Source organism: Andrographis paniculata, unplaced genomic scaffold, assembly GCF_009805555.1.
Source record: "Andrographis paniculata isolate CXL003 unplaced genomic scaffold, ASM980555v1 Contig66END, whole genome shotgun sequence".
NCBI classification, from domain to species: domain Eukaryota; kingdom Viridiplantae; phylum Streptophyta; class Magnoliopsida; order Lamiales; family Acanthaceae; genus Andrographis; species Andrographis paniculata.
In genome coordinates this window covers 2,584,862-2,609,080 of record NW_026137602.1, presented here as the reverse complement: position 1 = coordinate 2,609,080, position 24,219 = coordinate 2,584,862, and the positions used below count along the sequence as shown (strand labels likewise).

The 24,219-nt window shown below is 30.4% G+C and overlaps 3 protein-coding genes across 4 annotated transcripts; 2 read left to right on the top strand and 1 right to left on the bottom strand.

The window, feature by feature from the left end:
• The first annotated feature begins 2,786 nt into the window (after positions 1-2,786).
• On the top strand, positions 2,787-5,148 carry LOC127262894 (probable UDP-arabinopyranose mutase 1). The gene is made up of 4 exons (XM_051291758.1): positions 2,787-3,098; positions 3,636-3,886; positions 4,038-4,206; positions 4,813-5,148. Exons 1-4 carry the CDS (start codon positions 2,787-2,789, stop codon positions 5,146-5,148), a joined length of 1,068 nt encoding a protein of 355 aa, XP_051147715.1.
• Positions 5,149-8,734: 3,586 nt separating this feature from the next.
• Positions 8,735-12,382, bottom strand: LOC127263174 (SUMO-activating enzyme subunit 1B-1-like). The gene is made up of 10 exons (XM_051292182.1): positions 12,172-12,382; positions 12,016-12,067; positions 11,708-11,903; positions 11,160-11,239; positions 10,932-11,048; positions 10,741-10,791; positions 9,598-9,664; positions 9,335-9,438; positions 9,139-9,243; positions 8,735-9,050 (listed from the first exon to the last, which is right to left on the bottom strand). Exons 1-10 carry the CDS (start codon positions 12,252-12,254, stop codon positions 8,934-8,936), a joined length of 972 nt encoding a protein of 323 aa, XP_051148139.1. The 5' UTR covers positions 12,255-12,382; the 3' UTR covers positions 8,735-8,933.
• A 5,097-nt stretch (positions 12,383-17,479) lies between these two features.
• On the top strand, positions 17,480-23,506 carry LOC127263195 (F-box/LRR-repeat protein At5g63520). 2 transcript variants are annotated; one of them, XM_051292217.1, is made up of 10 exons: positions 17,480-17,951; positions 18,349-18,456; positions 18,554-18,646; positions 19,030-19,170; positions 19,371-19,475; positions 19,899-19,938; positions 20,146-20,295; positions 20,986-21,161; positions 21,798-21,916; positions 22,783-23,506. In XM_051292217.1, the coding sequence occupies exons 1-10, from the start codon at positions 17,700-17,702 to the stop codon at positions 23,234-23,236; spliced, it is 1,638 nt and encodes a 545-aa protein (XP_051148174.1). In that variant the 5' UTR covers positions 17,480-17,699; the 3' UTR covers positions 23,237-23,506. The 2 variants fall into 2 exon arrangements, with proteins under 2 accessions (XP_051148174.1, XP_051148175.1); XM_051292218.1 differs by having other exon boundaries at positions 17,483-17,951; positions 19,905-19,938.
• Positions 23,507-24,219: the final 713 nt, after the last annotated feature.

Genomic DNA, 24,219 nt, shown 5'->3' with positions numbered 1-24,219 from the left:
GAGATTGAACGTGTCGATCTGGGCAGTGTCGATTTGAAAAAAGAAATGAAAAACAGACTATCCAAAAGTTCGAAAAGCAAGAACGACTAAGGGAGGTTGAAAAGGAGAGAAGAGAGAAGGTAGTGCGGGTTTAGACGGGTTTGGCCGGAGTAGGTGGACGCAGTGCAACAGGGTGTTAGGTAGAGAAATATATATTACGATTGAATTTGAGAAAATGGGGTGAAGCATGATTAGGAAGAAGAGATATAAAAGAATATATAATTAGAGTTTAAAGTTTAATTTTAAAATTAAATTGAATAATTATGAAAAAGAAAAAATATAGACTAAAAGTTAAAATGTAGTTTTAAAATTTAATAATAATAATGAATAACATTGTAAAATATGAACCTCTGTGAAATAGGGTCTTGAGCAGTTGCTTGTTCTGCTAAGAGTAATCTCTGTCCAAATCAATACAGACTATTGAAAATAAATAAATAAATAAATATGAGAAATCGAAGGTGTGTTTGTTTTTCAAAATTTTTACTATTCATTTCACACTATTTTTATTAAAAATAATATTTTTTCTGTCCATCAAATCTTAGTCTCATTTTTTTATAAATTAACTTGAGACAGAGTTTGTATATAGTAATTAAATTAAATGTGTACATATCTAATTTATTTTGCACCAATGGTCTAATATAATGAAATTAGTGAGTATATATAAAATGAAAGGCTTTGTTCAATCACATTTTTAGATAAAATAAATTTTGGTGATAATATGAGAAATTGTGTAAAAATATAAAATAAATAAATTTTAGGTTGAATATTTAATTTTTTGATTTTTTAATGACTTTTTGACTGTTTTTAACGAGTATTTGAATTTTTTTTTACTTTTAAATTTTTGTATAAAATGTTTTGTATTCTTTATTATTATTTATTGAAATTTGCAATTGAAATTGATGTTTATAAGGAGTATTCGAAGTTTTTTTTGTTTTTTTTATTTTTCAATTTTTGTATAAAATATTTTATATTATTATTATTTTTAAAAATTTGCAATTGAAAAATAATGCTGAAAGAATAAAACGAAAATTTTATTTTAACTTCATAATCAACAATTTTAAACATCACCAGAATACACGTGACACATCCCATATCTAAAACAATAATTCCCAAATATTAACTGAAAAACATCCTCCCGTATATATTTTTCAATTACAATATTTTTATTTTTCCTTTATAATAATTGTTTGGTTTAATATAATTAGATATTTTATGTAATTTTTTAAATATAAAATTTCTATATCTAACATATTAAGTGAAAAATAAATACCACTTCCAATCGACTCTAAGAATCTCGTTTATTTTTTGTGTGTTGATTTTTGAATATTAATTATTATATAAAAATTTAATACAAATTAAGGAAAAATAAAAAAAATATTTTTATTAGTGTCTTATAATACTATTACAGGGATATTTGTGCAAAAAATTATACAAATATAAAAATATTTTTAATATTAAATATAATGACGCAAAATGTAAATGATATCTTAGAGCATGACGAAGAGAATATATGAATTAACGGTTTCAAAGAAAATAAAAAGTAAATTTACTATAATGAAAAATAAAAATAAAGAATGATAGAATCAAATTAAATATTATCAAAATTCTTTTATGGAATTATATATAATTTTGGTAATTATAATTGCTATTGATTGAATACAAAATCTGAATATTTAGACTATCAAATGCTGTTTAAATTAGGGAATTGATTTTGAAGGATTATACCAACATAATTAATTAACATGAAAATCATAAAAATAAATTTCGGAAATTTTGGGTAAATGAAAAATCTCTAGATAGAGTTACTATTATTATTATTTTAACATATTTTTAAGGCAAAATAATTATGAAAATTTAGATATTTGTTTAAAAGAATAAATGTTATAATATTTTTAAATAAAAGTTAAAGGATTTGTTTGGCTGTGGTTTAAAGTGAACGGTTAGATTTTAGTTTTTATTTAAATAATAATTAAATAAAATATTTTATAAGAAAATATAATATATTTTTGTTAAAAACAATAGAAAATTAATAGTATTAAGTTGAATTGGAAAATAATACAAAAAAAACAAACTTTTAATATTATACAACTCAAAAAGAAATAACAAAATAGTAAATAAGTGTTTGCTTGATGTTTGTTTGAAATCAAAATAAAATATTTTTGCTTTTTAATAAAAAATCATTAATGTATTTTTTTATATAATATCGTATTAAAATTATTATTTTTAAATTAAGATTTAAGTTCAAAAAAACCCAAACAAATCATTGGACTTTAATATTATATCTAAATATTTTATATAATTTTTTTTTTTAGAAAAAAAACAAACTCAAAATCCAAGGATTTGTTTCGTTTCATGTTGATTTGAATTTGAATTTGAATTTATAAAATACGTTTAATATAATATTTAAAAAAATTAATAATTTTTTATTTTCTATATTACTATCTAATATAAATATATATATATATATATATTCAACCAAACACACAAAGTAAACATATTTTCATTTAAACAACAATTTAAATACAAATCAAAACCAAACAATCCCCAAGTAAATAAGATTTATGCAATATTAAATACGATTATCATTACATAGATTTTATTTTCATATTTAGACAATCTGTAATTATTAAGCTTTCCCAAATATCAAAACAAAAAATAAATTGTAACACTATATAAACCATCCTACATTGTCTCCATATGTATCCCTCCATCCTCACATCTCCTCCCCTACACCGCCGGAAAACACCATGGCAGCGGCGGCGGCATTGGCGGCGGCGGAGGTCGACATCGTGATCCCGACGATTCGTAGCCTCGACTTCTTAGAAATGTGGCGGCCGTTCTTCCTTCCGTACCATTTGATCATCATCCAAGACGGCGATCCGAGCCGTACGATCAAGGTGCCCGAGGGATTCGACTGCGAGCTCTACAATCGTAACGACATAGAGAGGATCTTGGGATCGAAGGCGTGGATCATATCGTTTAAGGACTCGTCGTGCCGCAACTTTGGCTTTCTCATCTCGAAGAAAAAGTATATCTACACGATCGACGACGATTGCTTTGTAAGTTTGTGCTTCTATCTTATCTAGCTCTAGGGGTGGCAATTCGGGCTGGCCCGATTTTTTTTTCCGTGCCGGGCCGGCTCGACTCGGTTTCAAAGTGGAATGTACCGGTACGGCCCGATTTTGAACCAGGTCTGAACAACTAAGCCCGAACATGACCCGATTTGAATAGTTCATAATCAATCGTAAACAACTTAAGAACTTTATCATTAAACTACATCTAAATTTTTATTACTATTTCATTAGTTAATATATATATATATATTAAATATTAATTTTATAAAATTGAGCCGGGACAAGCACGGCCCGACCTTGCTCGGGCACGGCCCGATTTATTGGTGTGCCGGGCCAGGCACAGCCCGAAGAAAATTGGACCTATTTTTAGAGGCCTAAGTACAGTTTTTTGTGTCGGGTTCGGACTGAATTTTCGGGCTGTGCCTTTTTTTGCCACCTCTAGCTAGCTCGTCGACACGGCCGTGTTGTCGTATGGACGCATTGTTTCGATTTCACTCGATTCTTTTGTGTACCTTAAAATAGGTGGCTAAGGATCCGAAGGGGAATGATATCGACGCGATAACGCAACACGTGCGGAACCTCGAGACTCCGTCGACACCGTTCTTCTTCAACACTTTGTACGACCCGTACCGCGACGGCGCTGACTTTGTCCGTGGCTATCCCTTTAGTCTCCGCGAGGGTGTCCCGACGGCCGTCTCGCACGGTTTGTGGCTCAACATCCCCGACTACGATGCCCCCACGCAGCTTGTCAAGCCTCTAGAAAGGAACACTAGGTCAGTATCGAGCTATAACAAATGTCGTGTCGATTCTAGGTCTAGCAGTATATCGCAATTTGAGCTTTGTTACCATGTTAGAAAATTTACTAAAATTCTATAATAATTTAAACTCTGATACCCAATTAGAGAATTTACTGAAATTTTGTAGGTACGTTGACGCCGTGATGACTATTCCTAGGGGAACTCTATTCCCGATGTGCGGAATGAACTTAGCGTTCAACCGTGAGCTCATCGGCCCGGCTATATATTTTGGGCTTCAAGGCGAGGGTCAACCCATTGCACGATACGACGATATGTGGGCTGGTTGGTGCGTTAAGGTAACCTCTAAAATGTTTCTTTCACGCAATATTGAACTTAAATTTGATCTTTGATCTGGTTGTCAAGTAAGGTAACCTCTAAAATAGTTCTTTAACGCGATATTAGACTTAAATTCGATATCTGATCTGACTGTTATGTAAGGTAATCTTTAAAATGGTTCTTTCACGCGATATTGGACTTAAATTCGATCTTTGATCTGACTGTTAAGTAAGGTAACCTCTAAAGTGGTTCTTTCACGCGATATTGAACTTAAATTCGATATCTGATCTGACTGTTAAGTAAGGGAACATCTAAAATGGTTCTTTCATGCGATATTGGACTTAAAATTCGATATTTGATCTAACTGTTAAGTAAGGTAACCTCTCAAATGGTTCTTTCATGCGATATTGGACTTAAAATTCGATATCTGATCTAACTGTTAAGTAAGATAACTCTAAAATGGTTCTTTCACGCGATATTGGATTTAAATTCGATCTTTGATCTTACTGTTAAGTAAGGTAACTTCTAAAATGGTTCTTTCATGCGATATTGGACTTAAATTCGATATATGATCTAGCTGGCTATTAAGTATTTTTCAATTTCGTTGAACACAACTTGTTGTGTAGGTGGTGGCTGATCATTTAGGGGTCGGGGTGAAGACGGGGCTCCCGTACATATGGCATAGCAAGGCGAGCAATCCGTTCATGAACTTGAAACTCGAGTTCACGGGGCTCTTTTGGCAAGAGGATCTCATCCCGTTTTTCCAATCCGTGAAACTCCCGAAAGAATGTGTCACTGCGCAACAATGCTACGTCGAGCTCGCCAAGTTGGTGAGGGAGAAGCTTAGCCATATTCATTCCTACTTTGAGAAGCTCGCCGACGCTATGGTCACTTGGATCGGGCTTTGGGACGAGTTTAATTCAAACAAGGCGGGTGGAGCCGGGCTCGCCGCGTCGTCTTAGTTATTGTTTCCGTTTAGGGACGTTTCGATAGATCGATTCTCGACTTTTATTTGTTTCTTGAATTTGATTTTAATTTCTATCTTTGTGTTACATTTTGTGGTTTTGCTCGATTGATGAAATGATGTTTCGATAGGGATTTATTCACCAAAACTTTAATCGATCAATGGTAGGAATTTATTTCAATTGAGTTTACCTATGAATACATGAATACATCCATTTTCTTATTGCATATAAATATTCTTTTAATATATTTTGGTAGACAAAAATATTGATTTTTTAAAATTGATTCGCTCTAAAATTTTCCGTACAATTAATTCCAATTGATATAGAGAAAATTCCAAAATATTCTAAATTTTAAATACTTCCTCCATCATAGTAAAATATTCGAAATCTTAAATACTTCCTTGTTCATAGTAATTATGTCAATTTTATTTTTTATTTTTATAAATTATTATAACGATAATAAGTTATGCATATATCTAATTTAAGAAACTCAAATTCCGGATTTTCTAATTTTTAAAATATGTTATGCAATTTTGAATCTTTATGTTTGATTCAATTTATTAATTCGGATTTTAAATTTTTAAGTTTTGATCTAATACTAATTCAAATTAATTTTCTTACAAAATTTCATATTTTTATATCTTAATACTCTAGTTATTATCATATACTGTCAGATATATCTGTACCAACCGAATCAATATACAAAATATGGCTCGGAATTTACTTCTAATACACGAAATGATAATTTTTGTACTAAAAATATCAAGATTTTCTATAAATAAATAAAAATTAGGTCGGAACTAATAACGTAACCTCATTTTCACTGATATTTTTCAGATCAATCAACTTCAAAACAACAATAACAAAAATAACCAAAACCACCGCTCCGACGACCTTCCTTCCCGCCGGAAACCACCACCACCCTCCGCCGCCACCCGCCACCTTCTTCACCGCCATCTCGCCGCCGCTCTCCACCACCACCACCTCCTCCTCCTCGTCCACTCTCTCGTCCTCCTCTCTCCGCCGCTCGTACTCATCATGGAACAAAAGCTGCCGGCCCTTGAGCTTTCCGGCGGCCAGAGCCGCCAGCCGGTCGTTGAGAATCTCTTCGACGGCCGAGGCCCGGCGGCGGCGGCGGCCAGAATTTGAAAAAGAGGTGGATTTAAGCATGGAATTCCATTCCCTTTGAAGAGTTTTCAACTGTAAGATTAGAGAGTGGTGTTTGGAGGTTTCTTCTTCGGATTCTGATTGAGATTTTTTGGACATGGTGGGGTTAGTTTTTCATACACTTCTTCTTTTTTTTTTTTGCTTTTTTGTGCTTTTCCTCTTCTAATTCTTTTTTGTTGTTCTTCTAATGATGGGGTGGGGTGGGGTGGGGTGGGGTTGGGGTAGGGGTAACTACCCACGTCGTGGAGATGGGTAAGCTGTATTTGAAATTCGAATAATTTCTTTTACTGGATTTTTTTTTATTACTATCTGGTTTTATATAAAAATGTAATCTTGATTTGTATTATGGAAATTTGTTTACATTAATTAATCTCATTAGATTTCATAATTATATTTTTTTAAAGAATTATTTTATTACTTTTTAGAAAATAAAATCTTAAAATATTATTTAAATTAAAATTCAATTACAAATCCTTTAATGTGAATGACACATATTTTTTACTGGTAAAATTTTAGTTGAGATTTTAGTTTTAAATAATAAATTTTTTAATTGAAATGGTTATTTAACGAATATTTATTAATGTGATATTTTGAATGTAAAATTATATTTTAGTTTCATATAATAAATAAAAAATAAATGTTTAATTTAATTTTAAAAAAATAAAATAAAAAAATAGTAAAACCAAGCATTAAATCTTGCATGTAAAAATAGTGAGATTTTTGTTGCTACCTACTTATCGAGAATTATAAGAATATTTTTAAAAATTTAAAAGTATTTTGAATAAAATCATTTTTACAAATATATTAATTCTCTTTGTACTTGTCAAATTAAAAAACAATCAAAATCTCTTAAACATTTTTATTAACTAATAAATATTATTAAATCTTAATTTACTACTACAATAAAATAATAATAATAATAATAAATAAATAAATATATTGAATCGAAACGGAAATATATATATTGTAAATCACAAAAACCCTAAAACACACATACTAGGATTGAAACTACAATAAATCAAAGTTTGTTTGGCTTGTCTTTTGATGTGTATTTTTTATTTAAATTTTACTTTTAATTAATATTTTTAAAACACATATTAGGAATGAAATAATGTAACACAAATATAATACTCCCTCCAACTCAGGATTGGTTGACTTGGGTCGGTTCACTTTTTGGCGTTGCTTTCTATTTTTTTTAAATTTTTTTTAAAGTTTTAATTTTAACTTTTAAATTTATTTTTATTTTTCTAAATTTTTAAAAGAATTATTTTAAATTATAAAAATAAAAAATTATTTAAAATAATAAGAAAAATTGAATATTTAAAAAATAATAATAAAAATTAGAGTAATAATTGGAGTAAAATTAGTGTAAACTAGATAAATGGAGTTGATGGGTTAAAAATGGCTTTAAACATGAGCGAATGCACCCTAACCACTTTTATACGAAGTATGATGCCGATAGCAAAATTACTATTATTTTTTAAATTAAATTGCATATTATCTCTTATATTTTAAGTAAAAATACATAAAACACTTCGTATGTGTTTGTTTAATAAAACAATTTGAAAGAATAATTTTTATATAAAGTATAAAAAATTGTATAGATAATATAAAAATAACTAATGATATGTAATATATTAGTTTTTTTTAAAAATATATATATATATGTAGGAATAAATATAAAAGAGAACACACCTCTCAGATTTTATTGAATAAGTTCTATACAAATAAAATAAAAAGAAAAAAGAAAAATATTATAAGTTGTCTTATTCGAACAAAATAAATAAATAAATAAATAATCAACCTTTCATTTCATAATTTTTTTTTTGTAAGAATTCGATAATAATTCACATCTAGAAAAACTATTAAATGAATAATTGATATACTTATTTAGTTATTTATTTTAATTAAAAAAAATACTATCTAAAATATTTGATCATTTTTATTTATATAAAACCAACATAATTAAGCACAATCAAACATTATCCACAACTTAATTTAACATAAAAAAAAAAAATAATAAAAAAAAATCATACAATAAACAAAATACAAAATATATTGTACATTTTTACTAAAACTCGAGAGGATAATATATGGTTTACCTTTTTTTTTTCTCTGTTAAAGTATGAATGGCTAAATAGAAAATTAACAATGAGTCATGAATTATTTTAATTAAAATAAAAAAAAAAAAAGCACAATACACTGAGGTTTCTTCAAGTCATAAAGTCGCAAAAACGTTCAATTGTGTCCCAAACTTTTTGCTGTGTGGAATGATGATTATATTCCTTAATCATATAGTTTGATCTAAATTTCATATACAATTTATTTCATCTTCAATTATTTATTTTTTTACTAAATCCAAAAATGAAATTGTAAAAAATCCCTACTTATAAAAAACCAATGCAAGATCAGAAAATAAGGGCAGCAGTAAGACCACACAAATGTTATTTTAAATAAATCACATCTTCTCTAGCCAAAGGGTGCATTGGAACAAAATTAGGCTACTGAAAACACATAAAAAATAACTCACCAACTAAAATAAATATGAAAAAAGCCGAAAATCGAGCAATGAGTACCTTATGATCGCCGAATCTGGATGTAGACAGCAACGGCGCCTAGCTTTGAGACTTCGGCATGGATATGTCTTCGATCACGCCTTGTCCATTCATGACATCGAAGTAGAAGAAATTTTTTATGGGATCTCCTTTACCGGATATCGCCTTAATAACTTCCTGCAGCCAAGATCATTTTATTTTTTTGAAATCAGCGATCAAATGGATAAGAAGTTCAGACAGAAGTTGATGTAAGAATTTACAAGACCTGTCCAAGGACTCCCCCGATGATAGCACAGACAGGGGGGAATTCTCTTCTGCCCTCTAGCAATCTCTGCAGGAGGGAGTCGGGGATCAGAGACTCGTTCACGGACTGCATGAATTGGGCCGATGCACGGTTAATAATTTGAAAATGTTTCATTAGTACATGTAATAAAAAAGTTAATGATTTTCATGGGGTTTACGTGTTCCTCGCAGTGTTCCTTCCTTAATTTTTGGACATCAGGCAAGTCAGCAGCAGAGGTCTCCCCGGGATTGCGGCCTTCACGTTCCTCAAACTTCTCTACCACTGAAAATAAAATTGAAAAAAGTATAAAGAAATGAATAGGCTCATAAAAAAACAGCATTTAAGATTTTTATAACTTTCCAAATTGTTTTAAAGGCTACTCCAAAAGTACAGTTTTAACTCAATGCTATACGTTTTTGGCTCCCAAAACCAGACATATACCTCTCATTGCAAAATACAGCTTAGAAACTTTCCTTGGAAGAGATTTCCACGGCACGGATATGGCCTCCTGAGAAAAAGAAAAAAGAAAAAAACGCAGCTATATAAGTTACATCTAGAAGACAGATACAATAGCTGAAACATGTTAGGCAGTATCATAAGTTCTGTGCATATGATGCTGTGACAGAAGCAATTTCTAAAACTGAAGAAAAGAAAATTGTGTTCAATTTCTTGGGTAAAGAATTCTAAATCTCGAAGGAGTTTAGACTAGAAAGCACTTCACACGATTAATGTGAAATCCCTAACCTATTCTAGGGAGTTGTTTCTCATCAAGAAGACTGCTTTTCTGCCAAATAAGACTCAAACCATTCCAGACAATTAGGCTGTGTTCTTTGTGGGTTTTACCACAGGTTCTTACTATTCAGATTCTTTCTTCTCTTCAAAAATATCACATCAAACAATTACTTTTCTTTTTTATATTATATTACAAATTTATTTTACATTTAAAACATCGCATCTAACCTCTATTTATATCATATCAAACAACTATTCAAAAATCCAAACCAAAAAACTAAAACCCACAAATAAACACACCCTTGATGTTTCTTAAGATCAACAAGGGGAACTTAAACACAATATTGGAACCTATAATGCAGAATACTGAGTTGTGGTTTGGTGAAGAGAAAGATAGTGTTTCTACTTCGACACCAGCTTAACTTAGATGTTAAAAAAATAAAAATCAGATACTCACAGCAGTAGATGTGTTCAGAGCCTACTAAATTATGTAAATAATAATAAGAGAACAAAGAATACAAACAAAAACCCACAAACCCTTGGGGTTACCCTGCACTTGGAAGAAGTTGAAAAAGGGAAAAAAAATATAATGATCATTTGCTTGTTTGTCACCATTGTAATCTAATTGTTAAGAATTAATGCGAAAGACATGTGAACGTAAAGTAGTCCAAACTCCTTATTCAATATTCAATTTCTTTTGGGTACCTGAAAGCTCAAATACTCTAAAAGTCAAAAAAGAAAAACAAAATGATACTTTGATTGTTTGTTTCTGTAGTATTCTAATTGCTAAGAACATAACGTGAAAGTAAGTGGTCGAAACTCCTTATCCTAAATTCAATATTTTTTGGGTACCTTAAAGCTCGGATACTCCAGAAGGCAATCGGCAGCCTCCTCCCCTTTCTTCTGCAATAGAGATATTATAATGCAGTCAGTGTTAGCTGTATCCACATCAATATGAATCACCAGAATAAGAGCATTGGTATTCAGCCAAATTCAACTGAACCAATCAATGCTGAGAAGTTTGGGATAAGTAAATATCTAACACTTGTGTACTTATAACTTTGCAAGTCAACAAATATTTCCCCACAGGAGTCTCGGCAGTCCACAGTATAGAACGCAATGCGCTTTAACAATTTGCGACACTTCTCATTGACTGATTGCTGCGGCAATTACATCAAACATGGTATTAAAAAATTATTAGCATAATAGTGACCCTAGCAATTGGAAAATTATTCAACTTTTTAGTGATTTGTGTGAGAAGATGGCCATACTTTCGTTGAAGCCGAGCAAGAACTGATGACTACCGCATCAAACTTGCTAAGGAAATCAGCACTGAAGCTTGACAAGTCACCTGCAGATGTCAAAAGAAATTTCACAGAAAGTACCTGATCAAGATAGAATATAAGATCAAAGCAGTAACAGAATTGGGCTTAACATTTTTTAATCGTTCCATTTAAATTAAATCTATACAAAAACTTCAACAAAATCAAGGCATGTTTCTTAGTGAATAATTGAACAATATTGAGAAGAAACTAAGTTAATAATGAAACCGCTATTTTAGAACGGCTTCTAAGTCTACTGCTGAGTAAATTCACAAGACAGATACATAACATTAACAAAGGATTGAGCTTAGCATTCTTTAATCTTTCCATTTACATTAAAGCTATACGACGACAACAACAAAATCCAGGCATGTTTCTTAGTGAATAATTAAACAATCTTGAGAATAAACTACATGAATAACGGAAGCACTGCAGCTTCGAAGTCTAAATTCACGAGGCAGATACATAACATTTACAAATAACAACAAGCCAGCTACCTTTTTCGACAGAAACACGGACCATAGGGTTGAAATCTTTCAAGGAATCACAACACAATTCGGCAAGTGATTTCCCTGCGTACACATCTTCCTCAGGAGGAATCAAAAAATTAGCTGACAACAACTCCTCCGTCACTGCACGGTCATCATTTAATGTCACACTACCAACACCTGCTAACACAATATTCTTGCAACACTGGAGAAAAACCACCAAAAAAAAAAAAAATCATTTCGACACACAATCCCCAATCCAAAAATCTTCAAATAAAAACAATTGGAACTTCACACGCGTAAAGAACGATAAATACCTCAACCACACTGCCTTTCAGCCCACTAACAAGTATATGAGACTTGCTTAACCTAAAATCAAACAAGAAATCAAGCACATGTACACTTCACCAAAAAAATCATACCAAAAAATCCGAAAACAAAAGCAAGGAACTTTGCAAGTAGTGAGCACGCACCTTCGCTGAGCATCAGCTCCCCAGACGCGAATTTGGCGATCATAAAGAGCAGTCTCCTGCTCCGTCAACTGCTCTCCATCCATGTCGAGCTGCAATCTTAAATTAACACAACGACAATTTGAGTTTTCTTGCAGAAGAACGACAACGGGAGAGAGGAATGAACTATGAACCCTAGCTCGGAATGAAAGACTGGTTTGAAGAATGGGAAGAAACTGGCGCAAAGGTAAAAAGCGCGTTTCTTCTGCAGCACTTTTAAAAAGCGCTATATACCTCGACACTCACAAAAGCGTTTTCTTTTTTCCACTCAAAATTCTAACGGCAATGCATTTTGCTATTCCTCGTTCTAGACTAATAAGATATTTTGATATTTGTATTCGAAATTTTAGGATTCAAATTTGTATATATAAATATTCAATTCAATTCAAATATTATTTAAATATAAATATAAAATTTTTAATATTCGATTTGATATTCGTAAATATTCAATTCGATAATGAATAATATATATTTTCAATTATGTATATTTTATATATTTTTAGTAATTATTGTTTTAGATTACTTTTTTTTCAAAAAAAAAAAATAATTTTTAGTATTATTCGATCATAAATAATATATATGTTCAATTATATATATCATATATATTAATATTATTATTTTAGATTAATTAAATTAAAATAACATTATTTATAATATTATTTTAAAAAATGTAGAATTAATATGAATAAAAATAAAATATTAACATAAATAATCTCATATAAAATGTAAAATAATATATTCAATTAAATATATTTAATATTAGAATTTAAATTCTACACAAATAAATATATAATATAATTTTTAAAAATAATAAATTCATAATACATAGCTGTAAATCTGTAAGTTAACTGCATTTTTAGTAAATCAATTTTAAGTAAAAACTATCAAACAAAACCCTAATTTCACAATTTTAAACCTGTTATATTAGCGGCCTCGTATTATCTGTCCGTCCTTTATTTTTATTACTTTAATTTTCTTTCATTCTCTTTGATTTTTCAATAACGTTTGGTTGCTATTTTTTTTGCTCTCATCATTGTTTTCTCAAGTTTGTTATCTATTTTTTCTTTTTCGTTTTTATTTTGTTGTTTTTTAATACTATATATATTGCAATAATTTTCTTTTTTCTCTTTTTGTAGGAGAGATTATTTCATAGACACTCTTCATCATGGTAACTAGTAAGATAGTTATTTCTCTTTTTTTTTGTTATTTTTTATTATTTATTATTTGGTAGTATTTATTTTTTTATTTTGTACTAGTATCTTTTTACTAATGTATTTTTCTTTAGTTTTTACATAAAAATCTTATTTTTTTTATCTGGTTTTTAGGTTGTTATTTATTCTTTTTTTAAAAAAAAATTTATTTTGTAGTTTTGGTTTTTTTATTAATATGCATTTTCCTTTATTTTTTGCAACAGAATATTAAACTAAATCATTATATTTTCCAATATTTTATCAACAACTTTCCCATCATATTGATTTTTAGATTGTTCTATTTTTGTTATTTACTTATCTTATTTTTGTAGTATTTTTACTTATTTGCAGATTTTTTCTATTTTTACAACATAATTTATATTATATAATCATTTAAGTTTATATTGCAGGATTATGGATAATTCAAATATAATAGAATTATCCATTCAAGAAGACAGTATCCCAGAGGAGGGAAATGATCTATGTTGATGTGATATTTCAATAAATGATAGCGATAGAGCTAAACATGTGGAAAATATAAATATTGATGAAGATAAGGATAATGAAAAGGAAGACAATAAAAAAAAAAATGATAAAGAAAATAATGGCGATGAAAATAAATTTCATTTTGAAAAGAGAAAGAGAAAAAGGTGTTCAAAAGCTTATACATATTTTATTGAAGTAGTTTTGGACGATGGAAGTACAAAATTTCAGTATATATATTGTAAGACTTCTCTGGCTAAATCAGTATCGAGTACAACATCTCATGTTTGGAATCACTTGATGAGGTGCTTGCAAAAGAAGTTTTATGATGAAAAACAAAAAACTTTGCAACTTCAGTCCGTCCAATCCAAAATTGAAATGAATCATTTGTCAGATGGTATATATGATCATTTGAAGCAAAGAGAAGCCGTTGCCCATTGAATTTTGATGAATGAACAGTCATTTAATTTTGTGGAGAACTATGGTTTTACTTATATGCTAAGTATGAATCAACTACAATTTCAAAAGATTTCTATGCTATGGCAAAAAAGAATGTTATTAATGTTTATGAAATAGAGAAGAAAAAGTTGTATTTAATGTTGAAATATGTCAACAAGATTTCATTGACAACAGACATTTGGAGTCAAAATTGCAAAAAATTTCTTACATGTGTATTACCGGTCATTTTGTCGATTCACATTGGCAACTCTAAAAGCGACTTCTTAGTTTTTTGTCTCCCCCCTTCACATACACGTAATATAATAATTTACTTATATATATATCAAATTACTAATAATAATTATATGTTTATTGACATTTTTTTTAGGTGGTGATATCTATGATGAACTTATAAAGAATACGAATGAATGAAGAATAAAAAAGTCTTCACTATCTCTATGGACAATGCTTCCAACAACAATGTGACAATTCGAATTACTAAAAAAACATTTTCTGAAAGTCATAAGTTGCCGTTGGAAGGTCAGTTGTTTCATATTCGATGCACTGCACATATTTTAAATCTTGTTGTTCAAGATGATCTTTCTGAAATTAAACATATCATTGAAGATGTGATAAATAGTGTGCGATTTATATGTCAGTCGTAGTCTAGGTTGGAAAATTTTTCTGATGTCGTGCATCATTTGGGAATATATGTTCAAAGATTGATAATTGATTGTCCAACTCGTTGGAATTCGACATATGAGATGTTAGTTGAGGCATTTAAAGTTAAGGATGCATTCCGTATATTTCAACAAAGAGAGTATTTGTACATTTGTTGTCCCAATCTTGATGATTGGAATAAGGTGAAAGATGTTATTGACATATTAGAGGTTTCCTAGAGAGCTACTCATGTGATTTCTGGAGTTAAATTATCATGCTTCAAATGTTTATCTTACTGTTATTTGGAGAGTGAAACATGTCTTGAATGATAAAGAAAATCACATTGACGAGTACATTCGAGTGATGATTCACAAGATAAAGTAAAAGTTTGACAAATATTGGGAATGTTGCCACCTTCTAATAGCTATGGAAGCGCTATTTGATCCTAGATTCAAAATGAGGTTAGTTAAGTTTGCTTTCAGTAGAATATATGATGAGAGTGATACACGTACCAATGTGATCAAGGTTCGCGATGCATTATATAGCTTGTGTGTGGAGATGCATAGTTTGATGATTATCATGTTGTTGTAAAATCTATATCTCATGAAAAATTGATTCCCTCTGATTTATCTATGTTTAATAATTATTTGAATGCTGCTGAGATTGATGGACCTTCAAAATAAGATTTGGATCTCTACTTGAGGAGGGGGGTTCATAGATCTCAAGATGGAGATGTCAGCGTAGCTATTGATTTTGATGTTTTAGCTTGGTAAAATCTCAAAAATTGAAATTTAAGGTTTTATCGAAGTTAGCTCGTGATGTATTAGCTATTCCTATTAGTGCGGTGGCATCAGATATTACATTCAGAGCAGAAACTCGAGTGTTAGATCCTTATCGTTCAAAGTTACCTTCGGATATGGTTGAAGTATTGATTTGTGGAGCAGATTGGATTCGCCAACTTCATAAAATAAAAAAACCAATTATGATACATGTAAGTTTTATTTTTATTTTTTATTCTAACTCATACATATGATTGCATTATTCATATTTATATAAAATTATTATTCTAATATATGTTTATTTTATTAAGAGGAAGAAGAATCGTTTTATGTCAATTTGCAAAATTGATAGCCGGTGGAAGCATGCAAAGTCAACTTTATGAAATCATGAAATATGAAACATGGAAGTTCTATAAATTTTAAAATTAATCTAAATGATTGTATATATTAATATTTTTATAAATTCATGTTTCTAATTTAATTTTATTTTAATACGACGAAGGATGATCTGGTTTGCAAAAGTAATGGATGATGCATGCTGGTCAAGTTACGGAATCATTTTGATGAACCGATAACAAATGTATATATTTTTTTATTAGTTTTTAACTTTTTTATTTTGATTGTTTTGATGAACTTTAAAGTATTATTTTGATGAATCAAATAATTTTGTTTGAGTCAATATTCAATTTGAAACTGTGATATTCATATTCGAAATTTTATGATTCAAATTTAAATAAAAATATTCGATTTGATATTCGTAAATATTCAATTTAATAATAAAAAACATATAGATAGTATAAAATATAATATATATATTTCCATAAATAAATAAATAAAACTAAATTTATTGATAATAATACTTTTAAATTTTATATAAATAAATATAATATAATTAAAACTACACTTATATAATGATATTTTTATTTATATATTAAAGTAAGAAGTCTCTTTTGCAAATGTAAAAAATAATAAATAATAAATATATAAATTTTTATCAAGTTTTTCTAATATTATTATTAAAAAATTTAATTAAAAAAAATTTAAAATCGAATATCTTCTAATCAAATTGGATAAAACAAAAACAAAGCACATCTTGAATCAAATATTTGTGTAATATTGAAAACAAAGACAAAGGAATACAAATATCATCTCAAAATTCGAAACAAATGAAATATTTTATATAGACATACTTTCTGTAAACTCTCATATTCACGCTTCCATGGTTTGGTTGATGAAATGAATTATATATATATAGAGAGAGAGAGAGATCGATAGAACCCCAATTCAGAAATGAAGCCAGATTAAACTTCACAATGCACATTGTATGATCAATATATATATATATATATATAGATGTGCGTGTAATATATAGATACGTACCCGAAATTGAAAACCATGGGAACCAGCAGTTGCAGGTAGTGATTCCGAGTCACGATATGTTCTGATTTTGCAGCAGCAACGAACAGCAGCAGCTTTAAACCTACAGGATGAGATGCATCAAGGAAGTAGTAAGTCGATTATATTTTTCTCCATTGAATTTGAGCTTCAATTATTCAACTACCTGAATTTTTTTCGTCCATTGATGATTACGATCCTCTCTGCAGCTGCTTTTTACAAAACATGTAGAAGAAGAGGCGTATATTCAATCTCTACTTCGACCATTCATCTTCTGATTAGTTGTTTTCGCCTCATGCATTTATGTCGTGGAATTTACAGGAAAGCCGCAGCAGAAATACGACCATTCATCTTCTGTATTTTTGTTTATGATTTTGGTTTTTAATTTATTTGGGGGACGAGAAATCGAGAACAACGCTTTCTTCTTAAAAACGTTAATGCGACTTTGAGTTTGTACGCGAGCACTTGAGTCGGTGTTGGATTGACGATTGTCGATCAATTTCAGTCCGTAGTCACGGCGGAGGAGGAGGAGGAGGAGGCGGCGGCCATGGAACAACTGTCAATTGGATCGCTGAAGAGATTGGGGAAAGCGGCGAAGGAATCTCAAACCGGAAGCGGTAGCGATATCTCAGGAATCGATGATTTAGGAGATGATCTCCTGCTTAACGTTCTCCGCCGGCTTCCAGCGGTGTCTTTTGCGTCGGCGGCGTGTGTTAACCATTCCTGGAATTCGCTCTGCAACCGAATCCTTTCTTCGCCTAAATTCGCCTCAGCTATATCGTTTAACCCTTCTCTTGAGGTGCCGCATTTCCTTTCCATTTTCTTTTTAAATTTTTTTTTTTCAAGTAGTTGATTGTAAAAGCCTTAAATTATTGATGCAGTGATATTTTTCTCTTAAGTACCATTCTCAATGGGATATATATCGAAACCCTACTTAGTGAAAATAGCTAAAGCTGAAAATTTATTTGGCTGTAGAATGTGGTTATTGTATATTGAATTTGATCAATGTCGTGTCTTTGGTTGGAAGCTACATCTGTAATGGAATGCGACTCGAAGGATTACAGTGCAGTCATTTGCCACACAAATGCAATTAAATGATGGAACAAAAATCATATAGTTTTGTTTGTTGTTTTTGTAATATGTTTCGGTTCATCTTTGCGTTTTCCAACATGAAATATATTTTGTTGTTGTGATAGAATGCTGTGGGTGAGGTTATTGACAAGGTTTTATCAGAACCTATCCGACCTCATTTTGCTTTGGCTTCTATTGGTCCCTCTTCCAGCTTGGAAGCAGCTCTTGAACAGGTATAATTCTCGATATTTCTTATATGAATGAATGTAAATGCTGTGGCGTGCTTGTTCTAATGATATGTTTTATTGTAATTATGCTATTTCTTTGCAGATTGATAGAAAATTAGGATCTAGGGTCCCTATAATTGTCAATATTGCTGAGGGAATAATTGGTCCAGACATCAGTGACAATCATCCTGTCGAGGTAACATCCTAGTACTGTGTTGCATTTGAATTGTACATATTGCAGACGATCTTGAGCCTTGACAACAGTTGGTTTGATCCATAGTCCTGTTTATGAGATTGCTTATCTCATTATTTAACCTATTTATCAAGGGTCCCTATTACTCAAAATAAACAGGTGATTTATGTGGATATAATAAATTATGATCATAATCATCAATTGTTACCGTACCCTAATAGTGCTACTTAGTGCTTTGGTGTTCATTCCTGATCGAGCTTCATGAGGCACAAATTTCAATTTAGCTTGAAACTTACCTAGTAGACTAATTGAAGGAATTTATTGCTATTTTTGTTTTTATCTCTCGACTACACTGTTGTTAGGTCTTACGTGTATTATTGGTCTAGGTACAATGGGAACTAACAGAAGGGGAGGAGGAGGATGGTTTGTTATCACCTGAGGGTAATGTGAATCAGGGCATCTTGTTGACAATTGGATATTTACCAGGATTAAAGACATTTGTACTTCCTTTTCTATTCCAGCACAAGGTAAATGTAGTTTCTGTGCCTTATTTTCTAAGTATTGCATAAAGCGGAGAAACTCTGCGCTGTGGTGTGGCGCTCTGCTTTTATGGTAGACCTTATGTTTTTTACTGTAATCCTAGAAAATCGTATCTAATTTTTCTTACTATTGAGTATTGAAGTATTGACCAACATGCCAGAAGCTAACTTGTGATGTACATGAATAGGTGGGCCCTAAAGACTTTCATGTTGATGAATTTGTTATGGACATAAAAAAGTACACAGCCGTCACCTCAGATACTGAATCCCCTGCCGGAATGATACTGTTTGCTGTGAGTTAGATTCTCCTGAAATTTTATGGTTAATTGTTCACCTTTATCATTGTGATGACTTTGTATCCTTTATTCTCCGGTATCAATTTTGAGTACAAGGGATATATGTTCCGTGACTTTTCCAAGTTCCTAAACATTTTATTCTTGTGAATCTTGATACCATGGAAAAATTGGCTCTGCAGCAACAATTCACTTGTAACCACATTGTTTGATGGAGTTACAAAGTTTGTTCATTTCTGGCCGAAAATATTATTATAACCAGGCAATCTTAGCAGTTCATTTTTCTAAGGAAGTTTTATATTCATCTACTTAGTGGGAGTGGATTTTTAATCATGTCTTAGACAGTCTTACACTATATTAGTTTTGTTAAAAGAGTTTCATATCATTCAGTTGTTTCTTACTTTTGAATAAATGATGTGCCAGGATCAGGAAACAGACCTCAAATCTTTTCTTCAAAAATTTGGTGAGTAATCTATGTCTAAACATCGTGGCCTGCAGATTCATTTATGTTTTACACGGAATAAAAAGTGTTCATGTTTAAAGAATATAGACTATAGAGTGCATGACGCATGGTGATGGTGTAAGCCATATGATCCTTGATTTTGAATTATTATAATGTTTTGACATCAATTGAAACACATCTTCTTACCTTTGTTTTTATATTTCTCAGAATATGCCTTTCCAAAGGAGACTTTCATTGTGGGTGATGGAGGCAGTCGATTTTTATATAAAAATGATATAACAACTGTTACCAGGTCAGATGATTCCACTTGTGCTGCTGTTGCATTAGTCTTTTCAAAGGACAGGAGAAAGCCTTTAGGTAAACTCATCCTTCATTTTGGTCACTAGTAAAATTGTCTTCCAAAAATAAATTTGAGAGTATCAAACCTATTGTATCTGTTCATGGATTGCTATTATTGATTGTGTCTTCTACTCTTCATCATAGTTTTGATGGTCCATGGCACGTAATGACACTAATCTAGGGCCGTACGATGCTAATTGAGCATCATTCTTGTTTTCTTCATTCAATATGCTTGAAACGAGCACCTTGAGTACATGTGTCTTTTATACAGAGATAAATTGAACTTATTGATAATTCTTATTTATTACTTCTTCCATCCGCTTCTAAGGGTTATATTTACCTTTTGCATCGTTGTACTTAATATTAAAAATATTTTTATATTTTTATAATTTTTTGTACAAATACCTTCTATTAGTGTTATAAAATACTAATAGAAGTATTTTTGCCTTTTTCCTTATAGTATATTTTGATATAATTATTAATATTTAAAGATTAACACGCAAAAAGTAAATTTGGTCTTTAGAGCCGGACATAGTTAGTATATAATATCCATACAGCTTATATCTTTACAAAGCGTTAATATTATGCATTTAATGATTATATTATTACTTGGCATCGATGAGGCACCCCATTGCACCACACGTGCAATTGGCAACACTTTTATATAATCGAACTTTTTCATCCCTATTTTCTTATCTGTATTTGCAGGTATTGGGGAAAGTGAGTTTCATGTCATGTTGTCAACTGGAATATCGCCCATTGGTGGTATCTACAAAGCAGTGTCTGTTAAATGTAGAAACCACGGAACTTGGCTCACTGCAGCTAGAGAAACAGACCGTTTGCAGCTGGATGGCCAAACTATATTGGATGAGATATATGACAAGGTATATCTGCGCCGGATCTAAACTTTATCCATTATATTGTCGCTGCAATCTTCTATTGTTAACTAATTAAAAAGATGCTGGTTGCTAGCAGTTGCCATTGGTACATAATGTTAGAATAGAAGATGGACAGATTTTAATTACTCATAGGTTCTAGAAATGGTGGATGTTCGTTATGTTTGGTAAAATTAGAGCAGAAGCTTGACCGTTGTGTACATACATCCTTCATCTTTCAAAGCATTTGACAGATAGAAATAAACAATCACTTTAAGAAATCTAAATTATTCTCGGTACTTCTTAAGGTGGGTGTGTTTGTGGGTTTGGGTTTTTGGATTTGTTTTTTTTTAAATAGTAAAAAGTTGAATTTGAATAGTTGTTTGATGTGAATAAATAAGTGTTGATATGATATTTTGAAAATAAAATAACTTTGTAGTATAATATTAAAAAAAAATGTAATTGTTTGATTTGATTTTTTTTTAAAAAAAAAATAATCTGAATATTAAAAATCTGCGGTAAAACTCACAAAAAAACACCACCTTAGTTTTCTTCCCTTTGTTGTTCTACAGTGAAAGCAGTCCTTTAAATTTGAGAAAAGACCTTTTTTCTTTCCATTGTTTCTTATAGAGATAATTGTGACAGCTAGGAGATCATATTCAGTATCCCGCTTTCTACATTGGGGTGACAAAAAGAAGACGATGCTCAGTTGGGAAGGGAAGAGTCAAAAGGATGGAATTTCATGAATTCCACCACGTTGACGAGTAAGATTAAAGGCTCACCTTATTTACACCACACATTTTTCATATAATTCCGTTATGCTTTGGAGCAATATTTAAGTTTTAAATTGATTTCTGCTTCGCTCTTCTGTTTTCATGCTGTCTTTCTAGTTTTAAAAAGTTGGTAAATTGATTTTATTATGGGACTCGCCTGCATTTAACGCACAAGCCTTATGGATGGTCGATTATGCTATTGTGCAATATTTCTGTGTTTTGTAGGTTTTACTTTTTATTATTTTTCGGGGAAATAATAGTTGAATGTAATGTTTTTGTATAAAAATAAGTATAGGGTGTGTTTGGTTGGGATTTGAGTTTTGAATAGTAAAAAAATTGATTTTGAATAGTTGTTTGATGTGATATAAATAGATGTTGATGTAATGTTTTGAATAAAAAATTAATTTTTAATATAATACTGTAAAAAAATAATAAAATAAAAGTTTGATTTGATGTTTTTATAGAAAAAATAATAGTTGAATTTAATGTTTTGTATAAAAATAAGTATAGGGTGTGTTTGGTTGGGATTTGAGTTTTGAATAGTAAAAAAATTGATTTTGATAGTTGTTTGATATAGATATAAATAGATGCTAATGTGATGTTTTGAATAAAAATTAATTTTTAGTTTAATATAATAAAAAAAATAATAAGAGTTTGATTTAATATTTTTATAAAAAAAAAACGGAAGTAAGGAAAAGTAAAAAATATTTCCAAACCCCCAACCGATCACACCCTATATTTTTATTAGGAACGATGAAACTACACAGTTAAAAAATTAGAACTAACCATATATATGTTCTTTCTATTCAGCATGATTATTACGACATCAAGTCCGTCTTCTCTTATTCTTTTTTCAGTGCGAATGAGGAGTACCTCATTGTCAGCTCCACCGGAATTCAAACAGGAGACCGGTTCCGCTTCTACGTCTCCGACTCCAAGGCAGCTCTGTCATCCAGCAAGAAAGTTACCGATAGCCTCGCCTACTTGAAGCAAGATTGCGACTCGAAGAACGACCATGCAGATGCAAGCAGCAGTCATTGCGGGAAACGACAAGTCTTTGGTGGCATGATCTTCTCCTGCTGCGGCCGTGGCACCTCCTTTTTCGCCCATCCTGGTATCGATAGCTCCCCTTTCTCGACTAACTTTCCTGGCATCCCTTTCGGAGGAACATACTGTGCAGGTGAAATTGCGCGCAGCTTGTTTAGCTCGTACAGCAGCGAAGACGATCGAGAAGGATGCCTTGTTCACTGCAATCAGCATGTTTTCAGCACGGTTTATCTTGTCATGTCGTATCACCTGCCTGCGCCATGATGTACGGTACGCAGCCGCCGCCATAATTTCTGCTTTTTTAGTGAATGTTTATGGTTATGGTTATGGTTATGGTTATAGGGCTCTTATTAGATGAAATGCTGTGTTGTTGATATGTTTTATGGCTCTGGGGATTTGTTGATATTTAACTAACTGCGTGAAGTAGTTATTATTATTAGTGTTCATGTTTTTGTCCAAAAATCGAATTTGTTTTGGTTGTTTTTGTGTTCTTATGTACTTAAAAGAATTCTTTAATGATCATTCTTGCAAGCATGCAATATATATATATATATGATTGTGTACTTAAATGAATGGTAGTATATTTTGGAAAATAACATTTGTTTACTTGAATTTTTATTTATTTTTGATATTTTTTAAAATAATAATTAGATATACGGTGTGTTCGGCAATTAGCCAGTTGTTAGTTGATTAGCTGATTTAACTAGCTAATTCGAGCTGTATTAAAGTATTTGATAAAATAGTTGTGTGATGACAATTAAGGACATTGATATGTTACTTTTTTTTAAATATTTTGATTTTGTTCATTTTGTTTTAAAATTTATGAGAATTTCTGTTATTACTTATTGAAAATTATAACAATATTCTGAAATATTTATTTTTATTTTTTAGATTTGAGAAAAATATTTTTATTAAAAAATAAATAATAATTTTTTATTAAAACTGTGTAAAATATAAAATAATAAATATTTCGTATATATATTTTTATTGTGTTAATTATTGTTTATTAATTTTTAATGTAAAATTTATATAATAAAAATATATAAATAAATTAAAGATATTTATTTTTTCTTTTTGATTTAATTTTAACATATTTATATATTTTACAAATAAAATAATGTATATATAATAATTAATAATAGTAATTTTAAATTTACAGAAATAACATTATAATTTAATAAATTAAATATATTAAAAAAATAATTAATAAATAGTGCAATAAAAACATATAATGTATAAAATAAATA

Excerpts from the sequence above, each read along its gene's own strand:
- LOC127263195 (XM_051292217.1), top strand. The coding sequence starts at position 17,700 with ATGGAACAACTGTCAATTGGATCGCTGAAGAGATTGGGGAAAGCGGCG. Across the intron at positions 19,171-19,370 it reads CTTTTCTATTCCAGCACAAG|GTGGGCCCTAAAGACTTTCA; the intron begins GTAAATGTAGTT and ends GTACATGAATAG. Across the intron at positions 19,939-20,145 it reads ATCTTTTCTTCAAAAATTTG|AATATGCCTTTCCAAAGGAG; the intron begins GTGAGTAATCTA and ends TATATTTCTCAG.
- LOC127263174 (XM_051292182.1), bottom strand. The coding sequence starts at position 12,254 with ATGGATGGAGAGCAGTTGACGGAGCAGGAGACTGCTCTTTATGATCGC. Across the intron at positions 11,904-12,015 it reads TGAAAGGCAGTGTGGTTGAG|TGTTGCAAGAATATTGTGTT; the intron begins GTATTTATCGTT and ends GTTTTTCTCCAG. Across the intron at positions 9,051-9,138 it reads TCGGGGGAGTCCTTGGACAG|GAAGTTATTAAGGCGATATC; the intron begins GTCTTGTAAATT and ends TCTTGGCTGCAG.
- LOC127262894 (XM_051291758.1), top strand. The coding sequence starts at position 2,787 with ATGGCAGCGGCGGCGGCATTGGCGGCGGCGGAGGTCGACATCGTGATC. Across the intron at positions 3,099-3,635 it reads CGATCGACGACGATTGCTTT|GTGGCTAAGGATCCGAAGGG; the intron begins GTAAGTTTGTGC and ends ACCTTAAAATAG. Across the intron at positions 3,887-4,037 it reads CCTCTAGAAAGGAACACTAG|GTACGTTGACGCCGTGATGA; the intron begins GTCAGTATCGAG and ends GAAATTTTGTAG.